The 24008-nt window shown below is 47.4% G+C and overlaps 2 protein-coding genes across 2 annotated transcripts in view; one reads left to right on the forward strand and one right to left on the reverse strand.

The window, feature by feature from the left end:
• SNU13 (small nuclear ribonucleoprotein 13) lies at positions 1-3996 on the reverse strand. Its single transcript, XM_050915011.1, has 3 exons — positions 3929-3996; positions 2917-3037; positions 1-1928 (listed from the first exon to the last, which is right to left on the reverse strand). The coding sequence occupies exons 1-3, from the start codon at positions 3929-3931 to the stop codon at positions 1666-1668; spliced, it is 387 nt and encodes a 128-aa protein (XP_050770968.1). The 5' UTR covers positions 3932-3996; the 3' UTR covers positions 1-1665.
• Positions 3997-4696: 700 nt separating this feature from the next.
• The window catches only part of MEI1 (meiotic double-stranded break formation protein 1), a 39026-nt gene continuing 19714 nt past the window's right edge, over positions 4697-24008 (forward strand). The window contains exons 1-16 of the mRNA XM_050914980.1: positions 4697-4813; positions 5130-5253; positions 7625-7672; positions 9571-9644; positions 10354-10459; positions 11019-11222; positions 12484-12614; positions 13108-13222; positions 14031-14147; positions 14676-14775; positions 17268-17402; positions 17947-18061; positions 19590-19708; positions 20774-20915; positions 22288-22399; positions 23051-23111. Coding sequence (XP_050770937.1) covers positions 4697-4813; positions 5130-5253; positions 7625-7672; positions 9571-9644; positions 10354-10459; positions 11019-11222; positions 12484-12614; positions 13108-13222; positions 14031-14147; positions 14676-14775; positions 17268-17402; positions 17947-18061; positions 19590-19708; positions 20774-20915; positions 22288-22399; positions 23051-23111 — 1820 coding nt within the window. The remainder of the gene's footprint in view (positions 4814-5129; positions 5254-7624; positions 7673-9570; positions 9645-10353; positions 10460-11018; positions 11223-12483; positions 12615-13107; positions 13223-14030; positions 14148-14675; positions 14776-17267; positions 17403-17946; positions 18062-19589; positions 19709-20773; positions 20916-22287; positions 22400-23050; positions 23112-24008) is intronic.

The following is a 24008-nucleotide window of genomic DNA, read 5'->3' on the forward strand; positions in this document are numbered from 1 at the left end:
TTGCTCAAAAATCCTTTATTTCTGCTCCTTATGTGCTTTGTCTTACATCAGCTGTCTGGGCACGGTACAATAGGGCAAATCCTTTGCAAAAGTCGTTGTTTTAAACACAACTAGCTCAACAGTCAGCATCAGTAGAAAGGAACAGCAGCCTTTCTAATGAAATGGACTCAAAATCTTTGTATTAAGTTCACCTCAGCAAGGATATTGCTGTTATCAGCCATTTACAAAAATATACCGACATGATTTGTCTTCAGTCTTTCACGAGCTGATTTCATCTGCTTCGGATGTACTTACTAAAGGTATGAAGTTAGTGCCTCTGTGGAAACATTACAGGAGAACTTATTTTCCCTTCTGCTATTGTGCCTATTGGTCTTTCCACGCTAGCTTTGCTTTGGCATCCTGCAATAGAAGACAGGTTTGATATGACCCATTCCAACACAGAGGTTTAGACTCTTCTGCTCAGAGCAGTAAGTGGATTTATTATACAATATGCATTTAACTAAAGCTAGCTCCATAAAACCACCACTAATCCAGAATGCTGGTGGTGCTTCACGCTCTTCCAGAGCATGAGATTATCTAGCATTCTCTTCTTGAGACACAGGTTGATTTATCTGAAAAATAACTTGCTCTGTTGTCTTGGCCATGACTTCAAAGGGTTCATCTTCAGTCAGGCGACTACAGTACAGCAGCTTCCCTAAAAGCATGAGATACTTTTTATAATTATTGGCCAGATGTAGAGCACTTCTCAGCCACAGCAGGCTGCTCTCTACTCTGTGTTTTGTACTTAAATACCCTAGGAAGCCCAAGCTCATTGATACAGTCCACGCAAAGAAAACCAAAGGAGTATGAACTACTGCACTGCAATAGCCTTTAGGCAATCTCTGAGCAGTTTAGCTTTACAAGTAGGAACACTTCAGTTAGTTGCAAATGCTTCCCTGCGGGAATGAGAATGATATTTAGCTTTGTCAGCAATTTTATTTTTCTTAAAAAGTCAGTATTTAAAAACAAGCAAGATAAGAGATTTCCCCTTGTGCACTGCCATAAGATTTCTGCTCCCCGTACACCTCTTACAGAAGTCTCGTTTGGTTTCAAGAAGAAAAAGGGTTGCGCTATGTGTACTGATCTTGGCTCCCTCCGCTGCTACACAGTAGCTGCTGCCTGCCTCATACATGGTCTACACCCCTCTGTCACTTAAAGCAACAACTCCAGCAGTCTGCATGCACACACTGTGCAGGGAACTGACACGCCTTACCCTCCCTCAGTAGACTAAACCATTCAGAAACACAGAGTTACTCACACCTGTTAGACGCTGAAGCTTAGCAGAAGTACTACAATGCAGAGGAAGCTCCTGCGTGGGTTAAAAAAGCCCTGAGCAGGCAACCATGGAGATAAGGGGGCTTTTTTTTTTTTTTTCCTTTTAAACATCAAACAGGAAATACAGTTGTACAATCACTTTTCAAGAAGTAATACAATGAGAATGTCTTGGAGTGGAATAACAAAAGAGGAGGAAGGAGAGGCCGAAACACTAAGAATTAAGCCATTATTAAACAAAAATGTGTTTTGAAATGAAACACTGATATCAAAACTATAATCTCAACTGAAGCTAGACATTAATTCCCCCGACTTCAACTTTCCTATTCCACACACACTTAAACTCATGGGCATTTAGACCAACAGTCTTTCTATAGCTTGCTGGACAGACTGGATCTGAGGCTTTAGCTGTGATCCCTCCTTGATGGTGATGGAGCAGGCGATGACAGGCCGGGAGACACCACATGCCCGGCCCAGGGCTTGCTTGGAGCGCACAAACACGTAAGGTACGTTCTTGTCCTCACAGAGAAGAGGGAGGTGCAGGATGATCTCCAGGGGCTCTGCATCTGCCGCCATCACAATGAATTCCGCTATCCCTCGGTTCAGTGTTTTGGTGGCTGTAAAAGAAACTGAAGAGTAAGTCTAGGTCCTTCTGGAAAGCACATCAGATGGAAAAAACAACTTTCAGAGATGTTGAAATTGGCATGAGCAAGAAGATCTAGTGGTAGCATGAGGACAGGCCAAAGGAAAATGGCAGCTATAGGCCCAGGGAGGGGGTTATTCACAGGGTGGCCCTCGAGCACAGTGCAGAGACTCACAAGGGAGCGAGGCCAGCCCAGGGCTGCTGACGGGTAGGGGGCTGGGGTACACCACGGATGAGGGGAGACTGGGGGAGCTGGGTTTGTTTAGCCTGGAGAAGAGAGGGCTGAGGAGGGAGTGGGGGGGATGCGGCTGCTGTCTTCTGCTACTTCAAGGGGATTGCAGAGAAGATGGAGCCAGGCTGTCCTCGTGAGTGCACAGGAAAAAGGACAAGTGGCAGACTGTGACTGCTGCCTCAGGGAGATTCTGCGGACGTGCTGGAATTTTATATTTTTTATTCCCCCCTTACAAGAGGAGTGTAAGCCATGGGACATGGGTCCTGAGAGACTGTGGAGTTTCTATCCTTAGGGGCTGTTCTTTTAAAAGTTTGACTAGGCAAAGCCCCCAGCGACCCAATCTAACTGTGAAGGGAGCCACTCTGAGCAGGTTGCACTAGAGACCTCCAGAGGTCCCCTCAAACCCAAATCTTTTTATGATTCTAAACTGGCTAGGCATCTGGTAATTCCAGTGCCACACCAGTAAAGTATGCGTGATCACAGGACACGCACCAGGAACACAGTCTGGGCATCTCCCAGAACTGTATATAAATGTTGAAAAGATTACAACTTAGTTCTGTCCCCAAATATTGCTTAAGCAGGCTAGGAGGAGGGAGACGGACACTCGCAATATGCAGATCTATGTAACGTTAGTGGCCCACCGCTAGAGAGAAGAGACAACCTCTAGCCGCAGCTTCTCACAAAATCCTTGGTATGATTTCTAGCACGCTTTGCAACACACAGGTCTCACCTTCATTGGCTCCCTTGCGTAGCTGCTTATAGTTGCAGGATTGCTGCACGAGATCCAGTAGCGTTTTGGTGAGCTGTGCATCAGCCAGGGGGTAAGCTTTGGGATTCACTTCTGCCTCACTCTAGAGAAAGGAAAAAGTGGAGTATTACAACAGGAGCAAAGGGGCCTTTGTTCTGAACAACACTACATAGGCATCATGTCCACCACATATATTGACTACTGGAGTCACGTCACTATTCTCGTCTGCTCGGCACATACACTAGAAATCCCACTGCATTTTATTTCTAAAGAGGGATTCTTCTCGTATTCAACGTAAAGAGTATCTCTACTCACACAGACGGCCAATTTACACCCTACAAACTAGCAGCAGTGATCTTACAGGGCAGTCTTCAGGCATTTGCTACCACGGATACTATATAAAATGAAGCATTTCAGTGCAGAAATTAACAAGCTCAGACACGAATTTTAAAGAAATCCCGAGAAGAGCACATACCGGGTTTATTTCTGCAAATAACAAGTAGCTTCTAAATGTTAACATCAATGCCGTAGTGGAACAGCAACCAAGTTACAAGCGGCATTAACAACCGGCACTGGCAAAACTGCAACTTCTTCAGCTCCCACCGCTGCAGCCACCGCAGGCGCTCCCAGCGCCGAGCCGCGGTGACCCCACGCCGCCTGCCCTCACACGCGGCTACAGCCCTGCCCCGGCCGCTCTCCCGCCAGCCGACCACATGCTCCCGCTCCCCGAGGCGGAGGAGGAGGGGGGATGACACAGCGGAGCCGGGGACAACGTGCCGGGCCGGGATACCGAGTCCCCCGCCACGAGGTGCCCCCAGGACAGCCAGCCCCCCGGGCTTCCTCCCTTCAGAGACCTGCAACCAGCCGCAGCCCGCCCGCGGCGCCCGGCCCCCACGTGCTCCCCGCCCCGCAGCCGGGGAGGCAGCGTCCCCCTACCCTAGGCCCCCCGGCACGGCACCTCCTGAGGAGAAGGCCGGCGCCCGGCCCCACTCACCATGGCCGCGGCCTGGGCTGGGCGGCGCAGCGCGGCCCGGTCGCTCCTCTCGGCCCGAGTGCGTTCAGAGGGAGGAGGCGGGAGCGCTCCTGCGCGCCGCGTCGCCGCCGGAAGTCAGGCGGCCGTGAGCCCGGAGGCGGGGTCCGGGAGGCGAGGGCGGGGCGAGGGGCGGAGCCTCCGCGCCCGGCGTGGTGCGGTACCGCATGGCGGGGGCCGGCGGCGGCGGCGCGGCCCGGCTGCGGCCGGCAGAGCCCGAGGCGGGGCGAGCGGTCAGCGCCTCTGTGCCTCGGTTCTTCATCTGTAGCGGCGAGGGTGGCAGCCCAGGCCTGTTTCTCCAGGGCACAGTGGGGATGCATAAAGTATTACACGAGCACGGACGCTGCACCAATGCACGCTGTAGCGCAGACTGTAACGGGAGGCGCAGTGAGAAACCCCACCTTGTCGTTTATTTCTCCTCTGCCGAGCCGAGCCCAGCGCCTCGGCGCCGCTCACCGCTCCCCAAGGGCGCTCACGCTGCGCAGCGGCGCCTCACGAGGAGCATCGTTCCTACAGGACCCGGCTGTGCGGGGGGGAACCTGTAAAAGGACCCTATAAAAGCATGCAGCCCTGCGGGGGGGGGAAACGAGGGGGGCGGGAGGCGGGCGCCTCTTCACGCTCCCGCCCCGGAGCCGCGGGGAGGGCACGGACGGCAGGACAGGGGACTCGCCGCCTCCGCCCGCCACCGGACAGCTGCCCCGCGCATGCGCAGGGCGTGGCGGCGGCTGGGTGATGGCGGCGGGGTGCGCGCGGCCCTCCGGCGGGCACGGGGCGCGCTGGGCCCTGCCGCTCCGCCCGCCGCTCTGCCTCGCCTGCGCTGTGGAGACCCTGGGCGACGGCAGCGCCTCGGTGGGCAGCGCCTGCTCCGCCGCCGCCCTTTCCCGGACAGAGCTGGCCTCCGCCGCCGGCCGCGGACCGTTGGCCCCTCACAGCCGTCACTGCGGCACCCCTCAGCGGTCCCCGCCCTGCCGCCTTGGCGGCCCCCTCTCCTGCGCTGAATTGGGGGCTGGGGGCTGGCTGGGCGTATCATGGCGCTTGGCCAGGTGTATCGCCTTGGCAGTCGGCTCTCGGGCCCTGGTGGCACTCTTCCCCCCGCCCCGGGGTGGTGGGAGCAGCGGGGTGGCTCGGACCTCCGCGGTAACGGGTTGTTGTCTCTGATCCGTAGCTGGTGCGCAAGAAGCATGTCCTCTCCCGTCTCCACGATGCCTTGGCCTGGCAGGCGCTGCCAGTCGTCCAGCTGCTGGCACCAGACGAGAGGGTCTGCATTCATTTGATAGGAGCGCTCTTTGGTAAGAGCTCTGCTGTGGCCTAGTGCGGCAGCAGGGAGAAGGCAGTTGCCTTTGTTTGAACAGATGTATACATGTGAAGCTTCTCCACATTTGAAGCAAAAACAAAAAGCAGAAGAATACTGAGGTACCTAATTCCATACTTCCACCATTCTGTGTTAGGTGTGTTACTACTCCCTGTGGAAAACTGCCTGTCATTTGATTTAGATTAGGTTAATCGATTTCCTTATTGCCCAAGGAGCAGGATTGGCATGTTCGTAAAGCTCTTGCAATTTTCCAAAGTATCTTGACGTATCTGTAAAGTCGTTCTGGAGAACAGGGAGTGCCTGGCATATGACTCTTCCCTGAATGCCCTCCGTTCTGGTCTCATGCCTCAGTGCTTTCTCATCTTGCTGAACTGTGGCGTTATATGAAGATTCATACAGAAATGAAAGTGTGACCTTAAAAGGGTGTTGGAGAATTTAGTATCAAATGTGCAAAATACAAATCTACGTAGTGTTTTTTTCACACCGTCACTTTACATTCATAGAAATCCATGTAGCCATTGGACTGTAATACCTGCTTCTTTCTGGTGGGTCAGCCTCACAGCAGAATAGTGTTCAGCAGGATGTCAGACAGTGCCTTTCCAGTAACAGTCTCTGTGATCTTGAACATCTCTTACTGGTTTCTGTTTGCATAGCAGTGCTGTGGGAAAGGTCTTTGAAACATCGTCTAAAATCTTGATGGAGAAGAAATAATGGTCTAGATGAGGGAACAGTAAGGCAGGAAGAGAAAGGTGGAGGGTATGAATGCAAGTGCCTTCAAAGAGCAAATATACTGGATTCCTTTAATTCCATGATCTCATTTGCACATCACAGATAATTCTTGTTCTTTGGGAGAAAGTGACTTACAAGCCCCTTCCCTTGCCTTGACGCACTCAATAATTCAAACAGTGTTCTCCCAGTTGATTTCCCGGCACAAACTGTGCATGTTTTGGAAGCAGCTTTGTTAGAAACAGAACTTCGTGCAGGTTTAGTTCTCTCCATTGCACAAATTTTTATTGAGCGCTGCCTGCACACATAATCCTATACAGATGTGGAGGGAGTGGTGCTTATGGCCAATTCAGTCCTACACTGTATGACCCTAACACGAAATACCCCAGAAGACAGGGGAGCTGTGCTTGCATTTCAATGCTCTTGTCTGCTTTTAAATAATAATTCTCTCTTTGAGAAGCTTTACAATTGGATGGTTTGGGGACAGCTTTGGGATTTTACTGTACTTGATGTAACTCCTAGAGCAGTTGGAATCCCAGTCTAAGCTTGGAGCTACAAACAATGATGTACATTTTGGATAGAGCTTGAATGAACCAAGGATCATTTGGTGCAAGAGTGTGAGAAGGAACCCCAAAGGCTTGAGCAATGCTGTGGAGGAATATTAATAGTGTTACATATGAGGAGATGGTGAATTTCAGGTAAGCCTGAATTTCATGCAGCTAATATTGCAATGTTCACTAATGCTGTATGCAAATCTTTCCCAAAGTGTAAGGAAGTTACTGAGGATTGGGCAGATGAGGCAGGAAATAAGTAATTTCTTCACCTGCAATGTCATGACATTGCTTTAGTTGGTCAGATTTCTGAGAGGTCATGGAGTCTCCAGAGGGGAGGTAATTTGATTGGATATGTTGAAACAAGTGGTTTGGTGTGGCAGAAGTGGGGGTCTGAACCAGATGCCTGATGCTGTAGGTACCTGAAGTTGGAAGGAGCTGGGAGGTAGAGTTTCTCGTCTGTTGTGGTGTAGTAGAGTGAGACAGTGGCTTATTTTAATATATCCGATCTTACGCTCTCGTCGTACAAATGACTTGTGACGCGATGCCTTCAGGTTCAATCTAACGTTGGAATAGTTTCCATATGCTTTAAACCTGGCATTCAAATTTGGTCTTGGGATTTTCAGTGCTGTGGAGGGAGAAGACTGTTCATGGTATTTGGTATGAATGGAAGATAGAAGGGACGACTCGCAGCTGGGCTCTGACTTCTGTCATTCTGGAGTGTTGTTTCAGATGTATAATATTGGATACATGCAGTGAGATGTGGCGATGGTAGCAGTTACGTATTTCCTTACATAGGTGGAGCCATTGACTTCAACTGTAAAGTACATAAAAAATTTGCAAGAGAACTGAATGCCTTCATGTCCCAGTGTCCTGCTTATGGAGGCACCTTTTGCGGTACTCCCTGAGAGTATCCACCTTCCTCTGACAAAGTCAGGCTGGTGTCATGTGAAGCGGGGAAAACAAAACAGTTCTGAAAAGAAATTGCAGCTCTTTTTCCAAGAAGGCATTACAGCACTGATGATCACAAGCAGGAGTGAGTTCCATGACTGATTGTGGTTTATCTTTTAGGGATGTTGCATATGGAAGACAGCGGTGCCCTGGACCTGTTCATAGAAGGTGAGAGGCAGATGCCACGTCTCAATTACTGACAGTTTGTGAAGGGAGGCTCTGTCTTGTCTGATAACTATAGTGAGATGCTCAGCTTCTACGCAGCTTGAATTGGGAAGAGCATCTATTTTCTATCAATGCAAGAGTGATGAGCAGACTGTTCCAATATTTTGGGGCAGGGGAGTGCGTGCAGATTTAAATATTTAGCATTTCTCTCACAGGTTCTGTGTGTTCCATGAATTTAGTGTCAGATGGGTAACAGTGGTAAACAATGCCTCATCTTTGGCATCTTTGGACCTGACTGAAGTCTCAAAGCAAATGGAAATCTTTCTGTAGGCTTCAGTGAGCTTTGGGATCTACTGCTTTCTCCTCAGGACAGAGAGTATTTGGGATTTACCTGTACAGGCTGCAGATTCCTCTTTGTGAGCAGTCCTTCATTTGAAATCTGAAGGAAATGCCTGCAGGGCTGACAAAGGAATCTCTGCAGTCCAGTTAACCTTGGGCATCTCTGCTGAGTCTAGTGATATGAGCTATGCAATGATTTCCTCCTGTCCAGCCATGAAAGATGAAAGGAGCTGTGACCAGCTCCTTCCAGAGGGGTTTCAGTTTTCAGGCACTTGCTTGAAATGGTGTTGAAAAGGTGAGAAGTCTTTCTGTCATGTTACCAGTCTGTTGAGAGATGGGTGCTCTCAAACAGAGGAATTTTAACTTAGTGTTACCTAACTCTTGAAAGTTTTTAGAGATTCTGAGAGTTCAGGGCAAGAAAGGGCCATTAAACCATCTATAAATTGCCTGTCTCAAGATATGCCTCTGCTGAGATGTGTAGCTCTTTAGCTAAAGTAGGTCTCTGATATTGCCCTGGATATACCAAGAGATGGTGAACCTAGAAGTCTCTGGTTTTTTTTTTTTTTATGATGCTTTCCTAGAATACACATCAAAAGAGTGTGTTTTTCAAATGAGTCATGCCGTGACGGGAAGATACATCCAAGACAGCCTTACCAAATCCTATGGAACAACATTCTGCACAGTGTCTCAGTAAGGGGGCTATTGTCAAAATTTTATCTGCTGAACATTCAGGTGCCCAGGTTCTAAAAATACCAGAAGGGGAACTTTGCTTCCTGAAACTGGTTCACTGGTGTATGTGTGGAGGCAGAGGCAGCCTGCCAGCATCAGGCAACTCCCTTGTGATTTTTTTAGGGAAACCCCAGGTGATGTGCAGCCAGTGCCTGGTAAACATAGCTTCTTGTTGATTCCTCTTAGTAGGACAGAGCAGACCGAGTTCTTAAAGCTGCAGTGAACCAAGAATAACAGCCCTTACTTGGGGCTGAGGAGGTGAACAGTACCACAAAGATGACTGGGGCCTTGCTTTCTGGCAAGGTATATGGGATAACTGCAGTGGGGAGGAATGGCTGATAGACTGCACTGTTACCTCAGGGACAGTAGCAGCTGGAGGAGGAACTCTCAGTCTGCACCTAAGTATACTCATCAGTTTCAGTTCTGATATCTTCTCTGGAAAGATATGTTTTTAAAGGCTAATTTCCATACCGTAGGAAATTCTATTCAATTACCAGGCATTTTTAGGCTTTTAAGCTAGGGTTTTGTTTCCTTCCCTTCCTGGTTCCTTATGTTTACTTGGTGTCCTGATGCTCAGTTTGTCACTTGCAGTTCGTTTCCATGCATGGTTTGTAGTGCAGCTAGAACAGGACTGCTGTGATGTTGCTGCAGAGAGCTCGGGATGGGCTATCAGAAGTAATAGCACTGGGAATGCTGATGCTGCCCTGCTCTCTCAGCACCTCCGTGCTCATTTAATTTCTAAGCTCTGTGCTCACTGATCTGCTAAAGCCCTGTGGAAGATGGATTGTGAGTGCTCTTGGGTGTGAATTACTGATCCTGTTTCTTCTGCCTAGTTCTGGTGCGGCTTGTAGTGGAGCTGAAGTCAGAACAGTACTTACGCTGCATTTTGGATGAAAGCCAAAAAGAGGTCAGTGAAAATGAATTCCCTGCCCTTCCTTTCAATCCTTCAGAGGTTGAAGAGATGGGAATGAGGGGCCCTGCAAGACTGCAGCTACTGCGCTGGGGTACAGCCTCTGCTGCAGTGGGATGTCCTAGTGCCAGCTCCCCTGCTGTGATTTTGGCAGTGTTGGTGTCTGCCCTGGAGTTTTCCTGTTGTTCCCATGATGCCTTGCAGCCATATGGCTTCATGATGCTCTTGTGAAGCTGTGTGGCTTCCTCAGATTCTTCTTTTCCTACCTTACTGTTTCAGTGATATGAGGAGCTTTCCCAACCTGTGCTGTGGGCTCTTGCTCTCTGCATTCCTAAGTTTGTGATGGTCCCAGGGGGTACAAAAAATAGGGAAGTAGCGAAAGTGGGGAGAAATTCGGCTGGTTCATCTGCTCATGTAAGAGCTGGAGGGGAGAGAGAGGAAAAGGAGCAACAAGCAAGAGATTTCTTGGATTAATTAACAGACATTTTGGAGACTTAGTGGTGTGTTCAGGGTTTTCCTGTGGTTCATCCTAAGTGGTGAAGAGGACCCAGCTTCACCACTGGGAAGTAGTGAAGAGTGTGAAGAGTAGAAAAGATCCTATTCTGGAGGATTATGCATCACCAAGAGCTTGCTGGTTTGGGTGCATTTCTGCCTTTGAACTGTGTTCTCACCAGTGGAACATTTTCTTTCTCTGTCTCCTCTCCAGCTGTGCAAAGCAACTACCATGAGAGGCAGCCTGCCCACATTCACTCTCTTGGGCAAGCTGGCAGATGCCATCCCAGGCTTTGCTGATATACTGGTGGTAGAGCACAGTGAGTAATGTGTCATGCCCCACTGAAGGGTAGTATTCACAGCCCTAATACACATACGCATGCATGCACTCCCCCATCCCCCGTGTGAATTCATGAAGGTCACACAAGAAGCCCGTCCAGAAGTCAGAGTGGCATTCAGGCCTCCTGGGTTGCAGGTCAGTACCTTCATAGCAGGCTTGTCATTGTTCTCAGCCAGCCTGGCAAAACCAGCCTCTGTGAACTGGGTTTTGTGGGTCTGCCTCACAGGCAACATACATTTAGTTTTTCTTTCCTTGGTCCAGCCCCTGGGGGTCTAGTGAGCAAGCTTAGCTGTTTGTGGAAGTAGCTGGGATGATGGATCTTCATATGGTGAACAGTGAGCTCCTCTAGCCATTTATTACTGTACCTCTGTTCAGAGGGACAGATGGTGGTGAGCACATCACCTAATTGTGGCGTTCATTAATCTGCATACACCAGTCTGTCCAGTGCGCTTTTGCAGGTTTTCAAGGGAAATAGGTTGGTGCTTCTAAAAAGTCAGTTCATTGGTGTGAATGTTTGCCGTTTCTGTTCCTCACACTAGGTAATTTAGTGGATCATCTGCTGATGGGCTTGACGTACCCAAATGAAGGTATAAAGGCTGCTGTCTGCTACCTGTATGGCAAGCTGTACTCCTCTCCTGTTGGCACAGAACGGCTCTCAGCACTCTTCGAAGAAAGGCTGTGTGGCCTCTTCTTGAATACCTTGGGGCATGCGCAGACAAAGGAGCTGCAGGTTAATTGTTTGGGTAAGGCATTGCTGAGAGAAACTGCAAGGTGCAAAGGAAGGCTTAGAATGAGGAAGAAATCCTTGGCTGGTTTAGATGCTCTAATGTGGGTTGTTCCCTAGAGGAGCTTTTTGCTGCTTGTCTGAAGCAGTCAATCCTGGCTGTTACTCCATAGCAATCAAATGGCCCAGACCTGCTGCTGAGCTCCCCCAGCCCTCCATTGTCCCTCGAGCTCCGCGTTTGCCTAGCACTGACTAATCTTCAGAGTCTCTTCAGAGCTTGCACTGTGGCCTGGCCTGTCTCAGTTTGATGTTTCATCCTAGGAACAGACCATCCCTCAAAATGTCTGAATGCAAACACTATGCACGGACAGGTGGGTTTTGTAGAGCATTGGGATGGAGTCTAACAAATATGGTCTTCAGATGTGGGGCATCATGTTATTTAGGTTAGAAAGCCAATGTGGAAGTGGCACTTTCTTGCATTTATGCTTCCAACTGCACGTATCAGCTGTTGCTGGGGAGCACAATTTCAGCCTTTCTGACATTGCTTGTTTGTAAACCGTCCAGGGAATTCCTTTTTCTTGTAGGAGGTAAGCAGGAACTAGATTGCTCCTCAGATCATCTACTCAGCTACTAGAAATGGATGATGATCCCTTTGAAAGTAGAATTCTATAGCTCAAGACGATACCCCTTGTGAATTTGTACTGACATGTCCTGATGATTTGCATCAATACCTGTAGCAGTGCTCTATACTTTTATACTGAAGGGTTTTTTGTGTGTGTGGATATCCTTTAGCTAAACACAGCTGTTTCAGTAAGAGCCTGTGAAAGTAGAAGGGGAAGATAAATGCCAGTTCTCTAGGAAGTATTCCAGGGAAAATGTCTAGTTATTGTTGGGTCACTGACTGTAGCTTGGAGAAAAATGCAGGTCAAGAGCTCTCCCAAGAAACAGTTTAAGGGGTGGGTACTGGAGCACAGAAGACGATGCGAGTAGAGTGCTCCTGAGATGATTGTGTACCAGTGCACATGCACGTCTCTGAGAAGGAAGAGGGAGCAGATCAGACCCAACAAAAAGCACCAGCAACAAGGGATTGCCAGACATGGGGCTCATGGCAGTATCTGGGGACACAGTGAGAAGCTCCCTAAACTGGAGGTGAGGGCCTTTGTTAGGAGTGCAGGAAAGGGGAGGAAGTTGGCAACAAGTCTTAGGCTGTAAATACTCCTGTGTTAATATAATCCTTGCTATGCCCAGTATGGTGCTCACTCTTGCTCCCCATTTTGCAGGTTTGCTAAAGGAGCTGCTGAAATGTGACCATTTTGTGTCCATTCTTATGAATAATTCAAAGACAGAGGAGGAGTCTGAGAACCCTGACCTTTTAGAAGGAGATAATCCATTGCCACTTGTTCTCAAAAAGGTGATTGCTGAAATTGTAGTGAATTGTCGGTAGACGTAAAGAATTTGCTGGCCTGTATTGAATATTTGTCTGAGGCACTTGAGTATGCTGTTGCCAACACCAGCAATAGAGGCTGCAGTGGGAAATGGGGACGCCCCCATAGATCACCTCATTGTTCATTTGTGCATCCTGGAGGGGGGAAATTTTACTCCTGGCCTCAGCTGATTTTACTCACTCACACCTGAGGTCTGATACAGCACTTGTAGTGCCAGTGTGACTAAGCATGGGGGCAGAGCTATTCTTACTCATAATCTTCTCTGTTGTGGTTCTCATTTTGCATTTTTTTTAGTGTATTTGGTCCAGTGTTTTATCTTGCCTTAGCAAGTTTAATCCGTGAAATACATGCCAAAAGAGAGATCTTATGTTTTAAATTTTAAAATGTAGAGGAAACTGTTTCCTACTCATATCTGCACAGTTGACTTCCTCTCTCATTTTGACTTTTGTTTCCCAACAGCTTTTGTTGACCAGAGATGAGATGTTACAGGCAGCAAGTTCTCACTGTGTGGCTGCAGTGCTGGTTCACTCTCCCAGCAGATATGCTCCTGCTTTTATCCACGCGGATGTCCCAGGTGAAGAAATGCAGTAGCATCTTATTGTTCATCTCCCAATATCAAAGCACTCCCTGGCTGTTTGTTTTAGGAATCAGTCTGGCTCCACGAAATCCACTGATGGCATAATGTGTGCGGTGACCATTGTATACCAGTAAAAATGGCTAATGTGATTTTAGGAATAGAAGGGGAGAGTAAGTTTTCAACTGAAAGTATAGAAGTAGCTTTCGACAGGCAGAATGGAGTTTCCACAGCAAGAATTTGGACAAGTCCTTGAGGTCAAGGTCCTTCTTGCAGGACCTTAGATACAAGCCTAAACAGACTGGGGTTCCATCTTATGCTACTAAATATTGTAAGTTTGCACAGAATTTGGTCTAGGATTTAGCTTTAGAATGCGGCGTGGGAGATGGTTTATTATTTCTCTGTAATCCCCAAAGACAGAAATGCTTTCATTTTACAAATTCTTTGGGAGATGTGAAAGTTCTGAGGAAAAAAAGAGATCACTGCCTCTATGGTAAAGCTTGCTTTGTGGCTTTTCATTTGTGCCAAAGGCTAGAGCCACAATTCAGCTCCTGCCTGCTGACTTTGTGCCGGGAAGATGCCTGCCTGCGGGACTCTGCTCTCCAGTCACCTCGTTTTGAAGACTAGCATACCCCCAAGCATCCACTCCATTCCTGCCATTTCATAATACAACCGTTCTCCCTGTGGCTGTTGCTATGCTTCCTCGTTTCCTCCTCCTTCCTCTGCTCTGTTCTAGGAGCAGCTGTGCCATGCTGTGAGCAGACTGCCTCTTACCAGGGTGACCTTATTTGTGTGTGTGTGTTTGCAGAATTCCTGTTTGAGTGTCTCTCGTGCAACAGTGAAATTCTCATCTGGTCAGTGTATTGCTGCCTGCTGCTCCTAACTGAAGAGCGCCTTTTCTTCTCAAAGTGTCACACAGTCTATGGTGAGTCATCAACCTTTCTGACAGAGTGACTGCAGTAATACTGTGGGCATTTGTTGTGCCTCTAGCTGAAATTCAACGCTTTACACACAATCACAATTTCCAGTCAGGATGGATAAAGGACTGAAAATGAGTACCTATCAGACATGTTTGTGATGTCCAACATAGCTTGAATTTACAGTGTCACTGTCCTAATGAGTTCCTGATGAGCATGCATTCGTTGTAATAACCAGTTATCATGACTGACACTACCTATGTTACTGTTAGGTGTTTCTGTGGACATGCCAAGAGTGGATTTAGGAAGAAAGGCTAAATTCCTTCTGTTCTTCTGGACTTACCTCCAGCAGTGGAGGTTGGGGCTTATTATCAGGGAGCTGAATGAACACTGAGCAGTTTTGGGCAGTTGTTTCTGTCAGTGGCTCAGAAGAATAATTGTTCAAATCTTCCTTCCTTTTAAGAATTAACTTTGCTTCTATCCTGGAATTTGGGGTGTTAAAAGCCCTCTCTGTGACTTCTCTTGAACATGTACAGGCATTGAATCTCTGGTGAGGAGTCTCCAAGATGTCCTGCAGCTGAACAATGTGGAGTTGCACAAACAAGGGCTCCTGCTCTTCACTGAAATACTGAAACGGTAAGGGAGTACCCCCATCAAGTTTGCACAGGCAGAGTTTGGTGCCCCAAAATGGAGGCTGTGGTGCTTTTGCTTTTTAAGGTTTTTGTCTGAGACCAAATATCTACACCCCCAGAGCCTTTGTGTTTGAAAGACGTTGCTGAACAAATGCATCTCCCTTATTCTTGTGAAGAAGGGCCTGATGGTTGTTTCCAGACCTCCCATCTTGTCCTCTTTGTGCGTGCATCCACCAGTATATCTGCTGCTTCCTGCTTCCTTGCCAATGTGGGAGGTGAAATCTCCTTTCAGCTGTAGATAGAGCAGGAGGGAAGGCTAGGAAGGTCCAGGCATATGTGAGCAGGCCAGCTCCTGCTAAGTGCGCCTCTGTGACAGAACAGAGCATGCAAATTCCATGGCTTCTAGGCTTATATCGTCATCTGAGCTAAATTCAAACAGCAAAAACAAATTCTAGGCTGAAATATTAATGTCTTCTGTCACTTTTTCCCTCTTGTTTTCTGCTAAGGAATAACATACCCTGGCTTGTTTTTCTTCTGTGCTTCCTGTTCTTGCCTCTATGATCTTGTTCCCATCCTGTCATGCTAGTGACAGTCTTGTTTTTGCCACTTAGTTCCCCCAAGAGAGCCCTTGAGCTGAGTCTTGGAAATGTCATAGTCAATTTTGTAGCAAGTGGCAGGGTAAAAAGGAGAAGGAGAAGCAGCAGTGCTAGAACAGTGTGATGATGCCAGTGTGGGATCTGTCAAAAAGAGAAACCAGGATGTGGGAAACACTAATTACAGCGTTTATGCTTGTAAAACAAAGAGAACGCTCTGTGCAATTACTCTCATTTTCTAGCACACCTATTCTGTTTCTCTGAGCTTTGCCTTAGAAATGATGTTTTATTTAAAACTATCTCATAGTGGGGAAAGGGGTCTCATCCTAGAACCTCTCCTCTTGGTTTTTCCTTGCAGCTGGATTCTCTTGTGTAAGCGAGCCTCACACTCTGGTGTTGTCCAAGCAGGATGTACTGCTCCCCTTGGCAGTATGTCAGGAATGGTGGGTAGCAATCCTTGGAGTGCCCCTTGTCTCTCCCAGCACAACCAGAGTGGCAGGCACAGTTTAGGGCCCAAAGACGAGAGGCTGCAGGAAGCTGCAAGAGTGCTGTCCTTCACACTTTTCTCCCAGGCCCCGAAGACATCATAGTGCACCATATTGCAAGTGGGTTTGTGCCTCTTGAATGAGTCAGCAATACTCCTCCATCCCTTCCTCCCTGCATGAGTCAGTGAAGACTTTTTTTTTTCTGATGTGTTTTACTTCAGAAGGCCAGCAATTAAAGAAAGGAAATACAGAGGATTAATAGAATTCCAGTATAAGTAGAAACAATTTGGAAGTTCAGCACATCATTTATGGCTTGGGCCAGAGGCTGCTCCTGGTGCCCAAGTTCCACAAGGCCTTTTCCTTGCCTTGCCCACCTTACAGCAGAACGTGAGGTGATTGCCAAGCTTGGTTGCATCCCACCGAGTGACTAAAAAGAGTGATTCTGACTCTGCTCACTTTTTGCCCTGTAGCTGGGCTACCGGTGTAATTTCTACTGAAGTTCACTTTCCTCTCCCATTTGTGCATGGGAGCATGTGCTCCTGGCTTGCTTTAGTCAGGCACGTCTGTGAAAACTGAATAACAGGGAATACTTTTGGCTGCCAAGTCTGACTCCTGTCATGCTGTGCTGCTTTTCTTGCTTCACTTTGGAGAGGCCCTCTGGCAGGCTGTTAGTGCCTCTTGTCCACATGTAGCTGCTTGTCTTCCCCCTGCCTTCCTGACTGTACCTGACTTGCCAGGAGCCAAATGAGCACAGTCTGCCATTTACACAGCTCTGTCCAATAATGGGATTAATGGCTTGTCATCCCTCCATGCTCTCGTGCTGAATGCTCAAAGGTGTTGGGCCACAAGGTGAGCAGACAACCAAAATGCTCACTATCAAGAAGATTTGTCAAAACAGTTGGATTGTGTTTATTTTCCTGATTACTTTTCAAGTTCTTGAAAGTCCCTGTCCTTCTGGCAGCATCTGGCATTAGAAGTGCTATAGGACTGTGAGAGAAGCTATTCTCATGGCATAGTCCTTGTTCTAGGATGGTGGTGTTTGCTTGTTTACTCAGAAATATGAATTGCCAGATGAACCTGCAAATGCCAGAGCAGATGGCCTCAGCATAAAGTCCGAGGCAGAGAGATCACTGTATTTTGCAAAGCCTGTTTTTCGCTGGTGCAGTCACACAGTTATCCAGGCTGTGGAGCTTTTTCATCATAGTAGGGCTCCAGACCTGCTGAAGTTCACTCTTTGTAGCAAACCCTCCACCTGCTCAAGTTTGAGACTACCTCCTTGAGAGCAGCTGGCTCTGAATACTGAAAAGCATGGCTGGAACCACACGGCTCAGCTGTCCATTTGGTGAAATGAGGAGAGGGCACTACAGTTACTTAACTCTGACAATATTCTCCTTGCTTACTCTGTTTCCTCTTCGCAGGCAACCAGTGGAAATCAAATTATTCACAAACCGAGGTGTATGTATAGAAGCCATTGATGTTTTGATGGAGACAGTGAACTGCCCAGTGCTGGAGGTGGTAGTGGAGGCTGTGAGAGCTGTCGCAGCTTTCCTGAGGTAGGCAGGAAAGTATTTGCAGGCTTTTCTTCAGATAGATCTGTTGATACCATGTTGGTCTCTGCAGCTCCCCTGTGGCTGTGTGGGTGAGTGTGCTCTGCAGTGGGACTTCTGGCTGAGACAGGCGTGGGTACAGCAGAGCTAGCTTTCCACCCGCCTCAAAAGGCTGCCGGGGCAATGAAGCTGTGGTAGGCAGCAAGCCGCTGCAGCAAGGACCTAGCGTCCCAGGCAGGCTTGTACTGCGGCTGCTGTGGGTTGTTTCTCTGTGCCCCATCCAGATGGATAAGAGCAAGCATAAGACTCTGTACAGTCATATGCTTCCTTATTGTAGTGGGAGTGGACAGTGACTGCAGTGAGAGTGTGTTTGGGTGCACATGTGGGTGAAGACACCGTTCACATATTGTGACCTTAGTATGCTGTGCTGGAGAGAAGTGGCAATGGCTTATTGCTGTCAGAGGAGCAGTTATTTCTGCTGGTCTTGCCTTCCCAGGTGGAATGTGCCCAGCAGGGAATGTGCATGCTGTCTTTCTCTCCGCTTATTCAGGAAGGACCATCTGAGCTCCCCTCCAGTCCCATATGAAGAGCTGCAGAAGCTGCTGGAGGCAGTGCTGAAGCGATGTGCTGACCTTTCCCCACCACAGAGTAGCAAGAGGCATGCAGTAAGTCAAAAGTCATTGCTTGGTGGTAGGACCAAGCAGGACAGGGATGATCCTCCCCGTACGCTATGTGGATGTTGTATATACGTTCCATCCCCTTACCCTATGGCTGTTGGGTTCTCTGGTGTTTCTTTAGATCCTCGTGCCTCGAGATGGTACCCGTCTTTGAAGTAGCTGAAGATGGATGCTGATGAATGTTGTCTTTCTAAATCAACGAAGATTTGTGGGGCACCACTTGAGCACGCTGCTCTCTTTATGTGTCCAGTACTCCAAAGTAATTTGAGCTTCCCCTTCTTCAGGCCCCCACCTTGTAGGCTGCATCAGTCAATCTATTTTTTTAGCAATGAACATCTCTTGCTGTGCCTTCAGACCAAGAGGGTCATCGTCTATGCATTGTGATGCCTCAGCAAGGGAGCTGTTAGCCACTCTTTGAACTGCAGATCCTTTCCTGTTCCTGGAATATGTAGTTAGTGTGATGTGCTGCTGGGACATATGCACTTCTGAGGAGAGCCGCCATTACAGATGGCTAGTGAAAAGACAAGGGCTGAGCCTTCTTGCTCTAGGCTTAGAGCCATGTGGGTTTAGATCGCATGGCTATAGTGGCAAGAGCATCTTGCTGGAGTACCAGAGCTCTAAATGCCTGATGCACTATCTTTAGGCCCAAGTTCTGTGGTACCAGATGTCTGTCTTTGCCTGGAGAAGGCAGAACTGCTTTCTGCCCCGTAGGCAGATGTTGGTCAATCTGTTTGCACACACACACAGAGCTTGGTGTCCCATTCAGAATAAGAAGCTTCACAGGAAGGAAATTAGGCATATAGTAAGGACATCCAGGCTGCCTTTAAAGGGAGAAAAGGGGAAATGACTGTACCTGTACTAAGGTATTTCAGCATCAAATGGGGAAGAAGGAGTTCTGAACTGCTAGGCACCAATGTGTCACTGTGCCCTCCTCTGGTAGTATTCGGAGAAGACCACCACAATGGGTTAAGGCTTAAAGGCAGATTTTGAGTTCCAAGTGGTTCCCAGTTTGGGTAAATGATTAACTCTGATGCTGCAGTTGGCTTCTGGCTGAACTCAGTAGGATGCTGTGTGGGAACAAGAGCTAGTACATGGATAGTTGCTTACAAATCTGAGCCAAAGCAGAGAACTTCTAAGATTTCAGTGCTGAGCAAGGAGAGGAAGTTCAGTGTTGTCTGAAGAGTAATTGGAAGAAACAAAATTTTAAAAAATACCAAGTTTTCCCAGAAGAGTGTGAAGCTCCATTAGCTGAGCTGTTTAAAACTCAGATTAGACCAAACCATGGGAATACAGACTGTAAAGACAGGGCAGTGCAGAACTAGAAGCTCTGTAACTCTGTCCTCCCTAGGCTCTCTAACTCTGCCCTCCCTGGGGAAAACACAGTAGTAAAAAAACAGTTATGTGAAAAAAGTGAGTGAAGTGAAATCTGTTGTTCCTCCTGCTCCTGGTATCAGCAAAGAAAGCTATTTTTTCTGACAGTGAACATAAGATTTTAAAGACTTTTCTCCTTTAACAGGGTGATCTCCTATTCTCAGTGTCTCAGAGTCACCCAGCAAACAGAAGTCTCAGCAGAGTTCCTCAGAGGCAGGGCCAGTTCTTGCTCAACACCCTGGAAAGTTTCAGAAATGCTTGCAGGTGAGGACAAGTCAGGGGGGTGGGCCCGTGTGTGGTGTGTGTGTCTGTGTCTGTCCATCCTTCTGTCCTTGTAACTGAGTTCCTCTACCCAACCCCACCACTGAAATACCACAGGTGAGTTCAATGCATGGCATTTGTCAGTGAAACAACAGAAGGAGGGATATGTAGTGATAGTGAAAATTTTGTCACCTGTATGTGTCTCCCAGGAAATTTGCTTGGGTCCAATCAGTTTATTTCATGTCTTTGGCCTTTGAGGAACTGCTTGAAAATTAGCCAAAACTACTGACAATGTAAGAACGGTTGGAAGGTGTGTGTGAAACCATATTCCTGTGCTCTGGGATATGTGGTCTCACTGCTGGAGGGGATTAACCATTTAACAAATGTGTATCTGCTCCACATGCTGGCCTTGGATTTGCTCATGTCTGTGACCTGTTACTGCAAGTGGGTTTATAGGCACGAACTTTAACTGTTTTGCTGGATGAGAGCTATCTGTCATCCTTAGCTGCACAGCAGACAGTGGTAGATGAGTTTGTGTATGAATCTGGATCTGTTGTTAGGGAGGTCTGACCAACTTAGTTATTTTGCCTTGCATCACGTGCATTTCGCTTGGCTGAGATAATTCAGTCAGAAGCAGGTGTCCCTGTCTGCACTGACCCAGTATCTTGGGGTGGTGTTAGAGGGCACTCGGGTTCTGTCATGGTTTTTAGATCTCCTGAATGGTCCCTGGGCTGATTTTCACAAGGTTTGCTGTATTGTGCTCCAGGCACTCTGGCCTGGCTGAGAACCTTTAGTCTTGTCACACTAGGGCTTCCCACAGCAGATACTTTCTTCACAGAAGCTAAGTCTTCCTTTCCCAACTTGTACTGTTGTGCAACATTGCTAACTTTTAATAGCTTCACTCAAGAGGTAACTCTATGTGATTGCCAGATTCCTGCATTTCCAATCCATCAAGTGTTTGTGGGGTCCTTAATGGTGAAAGTTGTGACAGAAATGTAGTATCTCCTGACTTCCTTTACAGAGTGAGGAGGATTCCTCTCTCCTCTGGTATCTGATGTGTGTTTGTAGGTTAGCAGTGGAATTCCAGAGTGACCCCATGGCCCAGGAGAACGCTTTCACTGCCCCTAACTCTGAGAGCAAGGACACGCTGAGCAACTTCTCTGAGTTCCTGTTAAGGATTTGTGACAGTCTCTGCATCCCCATGGTCATGGTAGGGTTTCTTTTGAACTTGGTCTATTCCTTGGGTACCTGGAAAGGTGCTTTCAAGCACCAAGAGTGAGTTGCACAAGTGTTTTTTTGGGAGGAGAGCATGCCACCTCTCCAGAGCCAAATGTGGCATTATACAGTTAATGCAAAATGGGAGTGTACGGTCTCAGAGGGTGGAGAAATTCATAAAGCTTCCATGTAGATGGCAGTGTCTTTCTTCAGACTGTGCAATCCCCATAGCCTACCTGCCATGCTATATAATCCATGGCAGGTCTGGATGTTGCAGAAAATGAAGAGTGCCTGAACTATTGTTTCCCCTTCCGCCACTTTTTCAAAACTTGGCTGTGTCCCAGAAAGCAGTGGTATTTCGCGCCTGCAATTTCATTTTCACGCTTCTTTCCAGAAGGCATTGAGGAGGCTGCCCAGTCTACACAGCAAAGGCAGTACTAAGCATTGTGCCTCAGTAAGGCCAGGGACACGGTTTAAAAAGCAGCCGTGGAGAGTCATGTGTGCTTTAGTGCTCCATACAGACCTGTCACTAAGAGACTTTGAGCAGAATTGTCAAAACAATGGGACTCTGGTTGTGGTTCTAAATGTTGAGTAAATTTTGCTTGTGCTTTGCCACAGGTTCAAGTCTATGGATTCTTGCAGTTGTTGGGAGCTTGGAGATGTTTTGTTTTGTATTTTTTTAACCAATCTCTTGGTAGGCAGCTGCAGTGGCATTGCTGTTCTCCTCCCTGAAGGGAGGGTGCAGTGCATGTCCAGTTTGGCAAAGCTCGAGTCAGTGTGCTCTTTCTTGCTCGTTGAACTTGGGTAAAAATTAATGGACTGTGACAAAATTGTCCAGTGACCTTCTACAAGAGTGAGTTGAGTTGTTCTGTTCTAAACAGTTTAGGGCTGGACTCTGTAGAGAGCTGTGTTTGCCACTGCTCAAGAAAATGCCGAAGCACAGCTGTTAAGTGTTACCGAAGTCAGCTGCACTTAAGCATATGTCCTATGTTGCATGCCATGCTGGAGAATTAGCCATCTGACCTGTAAGAGCAGTTACTTCCAGGGCAATATGGGCAGTAATGTCAGTCGCTGTGCATTAAGGCCTAACTGGTTGCCAGCTGGAATCAGGAAGAAGTTTCTTGTTTGGTGTAATGTCTTGCAGAGTTAGCAGCACAGCTCATAACGTTGGCAGAGGGGAGTGTTAGTTGCTTTCAAAGTGCTCTGTAAGCCTGTGTACTTGCTGCCAGACATTTTGGTAGAAGAAATGTTACTCCATTTGTTTGGATTTAGAAATCTTAACTTTCTGGGTGGGCAGGAGGCAGGAAGAAAGCTGCTGCTTTCAGTGTTTATTGCATATCACACATGATCTTTTCTTCTTTCCACAGAACTACCTGGAAAGGGCTGTCAGCCCATCGGTGATGGAGGTTTTCATCTCAACACTTAATACTCTCTTTACAGTGGTGCCAAACATGCGGAATAAGTTCTCCAAAAAGCTGGGTACGGGGGTAGTGTGGGATCATGTTCTCTGTGCTCTTAACTTAACTGATGGAACTTGCTGCTACTGCATATTACTGAGGCAATGAGCTTAACAAGACTTTATGTGGAGGATTATATTACATGTTTATATGAGTAAGAATAGAGTGCACAGTCATGTTCAGCAGGATGGAAAAGTTATTTGGTCTAGCAATGATGATGGGACAGATTTTATTTTAGATAAGTAATTTGTGTCAGCTTTACCCTTTCCTCTGGAATATTCAGAATTGGCTGTTCCTGTAGACAGGGATTATGCTGGAATTGTTGGTGGGATTTTACTATGTAGAAATCCTATTTACTCAGTGTATTCCTTACTTTTCACACATCAGAGAGGTGATATAGAGAATTCCTCTATTCTAAACATGTGAAGCTGGCAAATCTTCCCTTCGCCTCCTGAGAAAACAAATGCATCTCAGATACTCCCCTCCAAACCAAACTCGGAGTAGTTTGCTTTGGTAGAGAAAGCCTAACAAATGTATTCTTACTAAGATGGCCTGCCCTGTTTACCAGGTTTGCGTGGAGATGTGTGGGGATGGTTATAGGACCTGCCTACTCTTTTCCCTTATCGTACACGTTCTGTGCTCCTTTGACATTTTTGTCTTGCTTTCTGTCTAGCATCCTCCTCCTTCATCCGACTGACACTGGAGCTGAAGGCCAGATTTTGCTCTGTACAAAGGTATTGTGATGTGTGTATTGTGAGCAAGTCAAAAATTTCCAGATGGGAAAGCAGATCATGCCTTATCTAATGCACCCGATTAGGCAAGATGGGAGGCTGAAAGACTCAAGAGTGGTCGTATCTTATTGCAAAATGTAAATGGTAACTGCCAATGGAAAAGCTGGATGTGGGAGAAGGGAGAAGCAGTCGGGGAGGGGGCGGGTGGATTTACACAGTGTTGTGAGAATTCTGTGCTCCGTTGTGAGCTGCGCAAATAGAGATAAAGCAGCCTGACTTTGGAGTAGTCAAATCAGTGGGTGTTTTGAAAAGAAGTAACAGTAGCATCAGTTCCATCTGAGCTCTGGCTTCCTAGGCACATATTACCACTATCTTTGTTCCTCATGGTGTGATAATGTATAAGAAATGGGAGGGAGGAGGAAGACTTCAACTGCAGACATTGCAAAGGGTCTTCTGTAGCAGAGGCTATGATTTCTAGGTTGAGGAGCACTTGGGGAGACTCTCTGTGGGTGTGCAGAGATGTTTTACCTCCTCTTTCCTGTGACAGCATCTCATTAAAAGAGTAAACAAAATACACAGAACCCCTAGTCCAGGTTACGACTGTGGAACTTAGAGTGGGGATGTTTGTGCCTGTGAATGGTGTGGGGGGCAGTGATCTAGGCCTCTGAATACAGTAGTGTGAGGCACCAAGGATGGTGTTTTACAGTGCAAAGATGTTTGGTTACGTGCTATTCTGCAAGGAAATCACTGGAGAGAGAGAAATACCTGGAAATAGAGCTGTTCTCACTCTTTTAGTTAACGTTTTGGCATTCTTCATTGTTCATCCCTGGAAACACCATTGCTACAAAATCTGCTTACTGGTGTTTGCCAGTGGAATCACGTATTGGAAGCCACCCTCAA

Source organism: Gymnogyps californianus, chromosome 1 (assembly GCF_018139145.2).
Source record: "Gymnogyps californianus isolate 813 chromosome 1, ASM1813914v2, whole genome shotgun sequence".
NCBI lineage: Eukaryota > Metazoa > Chordata > Aves > Accipitriformes > Cathartidae > Gymnogyps > Gymnogyps californianus.

Coding starts and splice junctions, on each gene's coding strand:
- SNU13 (XM_050915011.1), bottom strand. Junction 1,929..2,916: donor ACGCAAGGGAGCCAATGAAG/GTGAGACCTGTG, acceptor TTTCTTTTACAG/CCACCAAAACACTGAACCGA.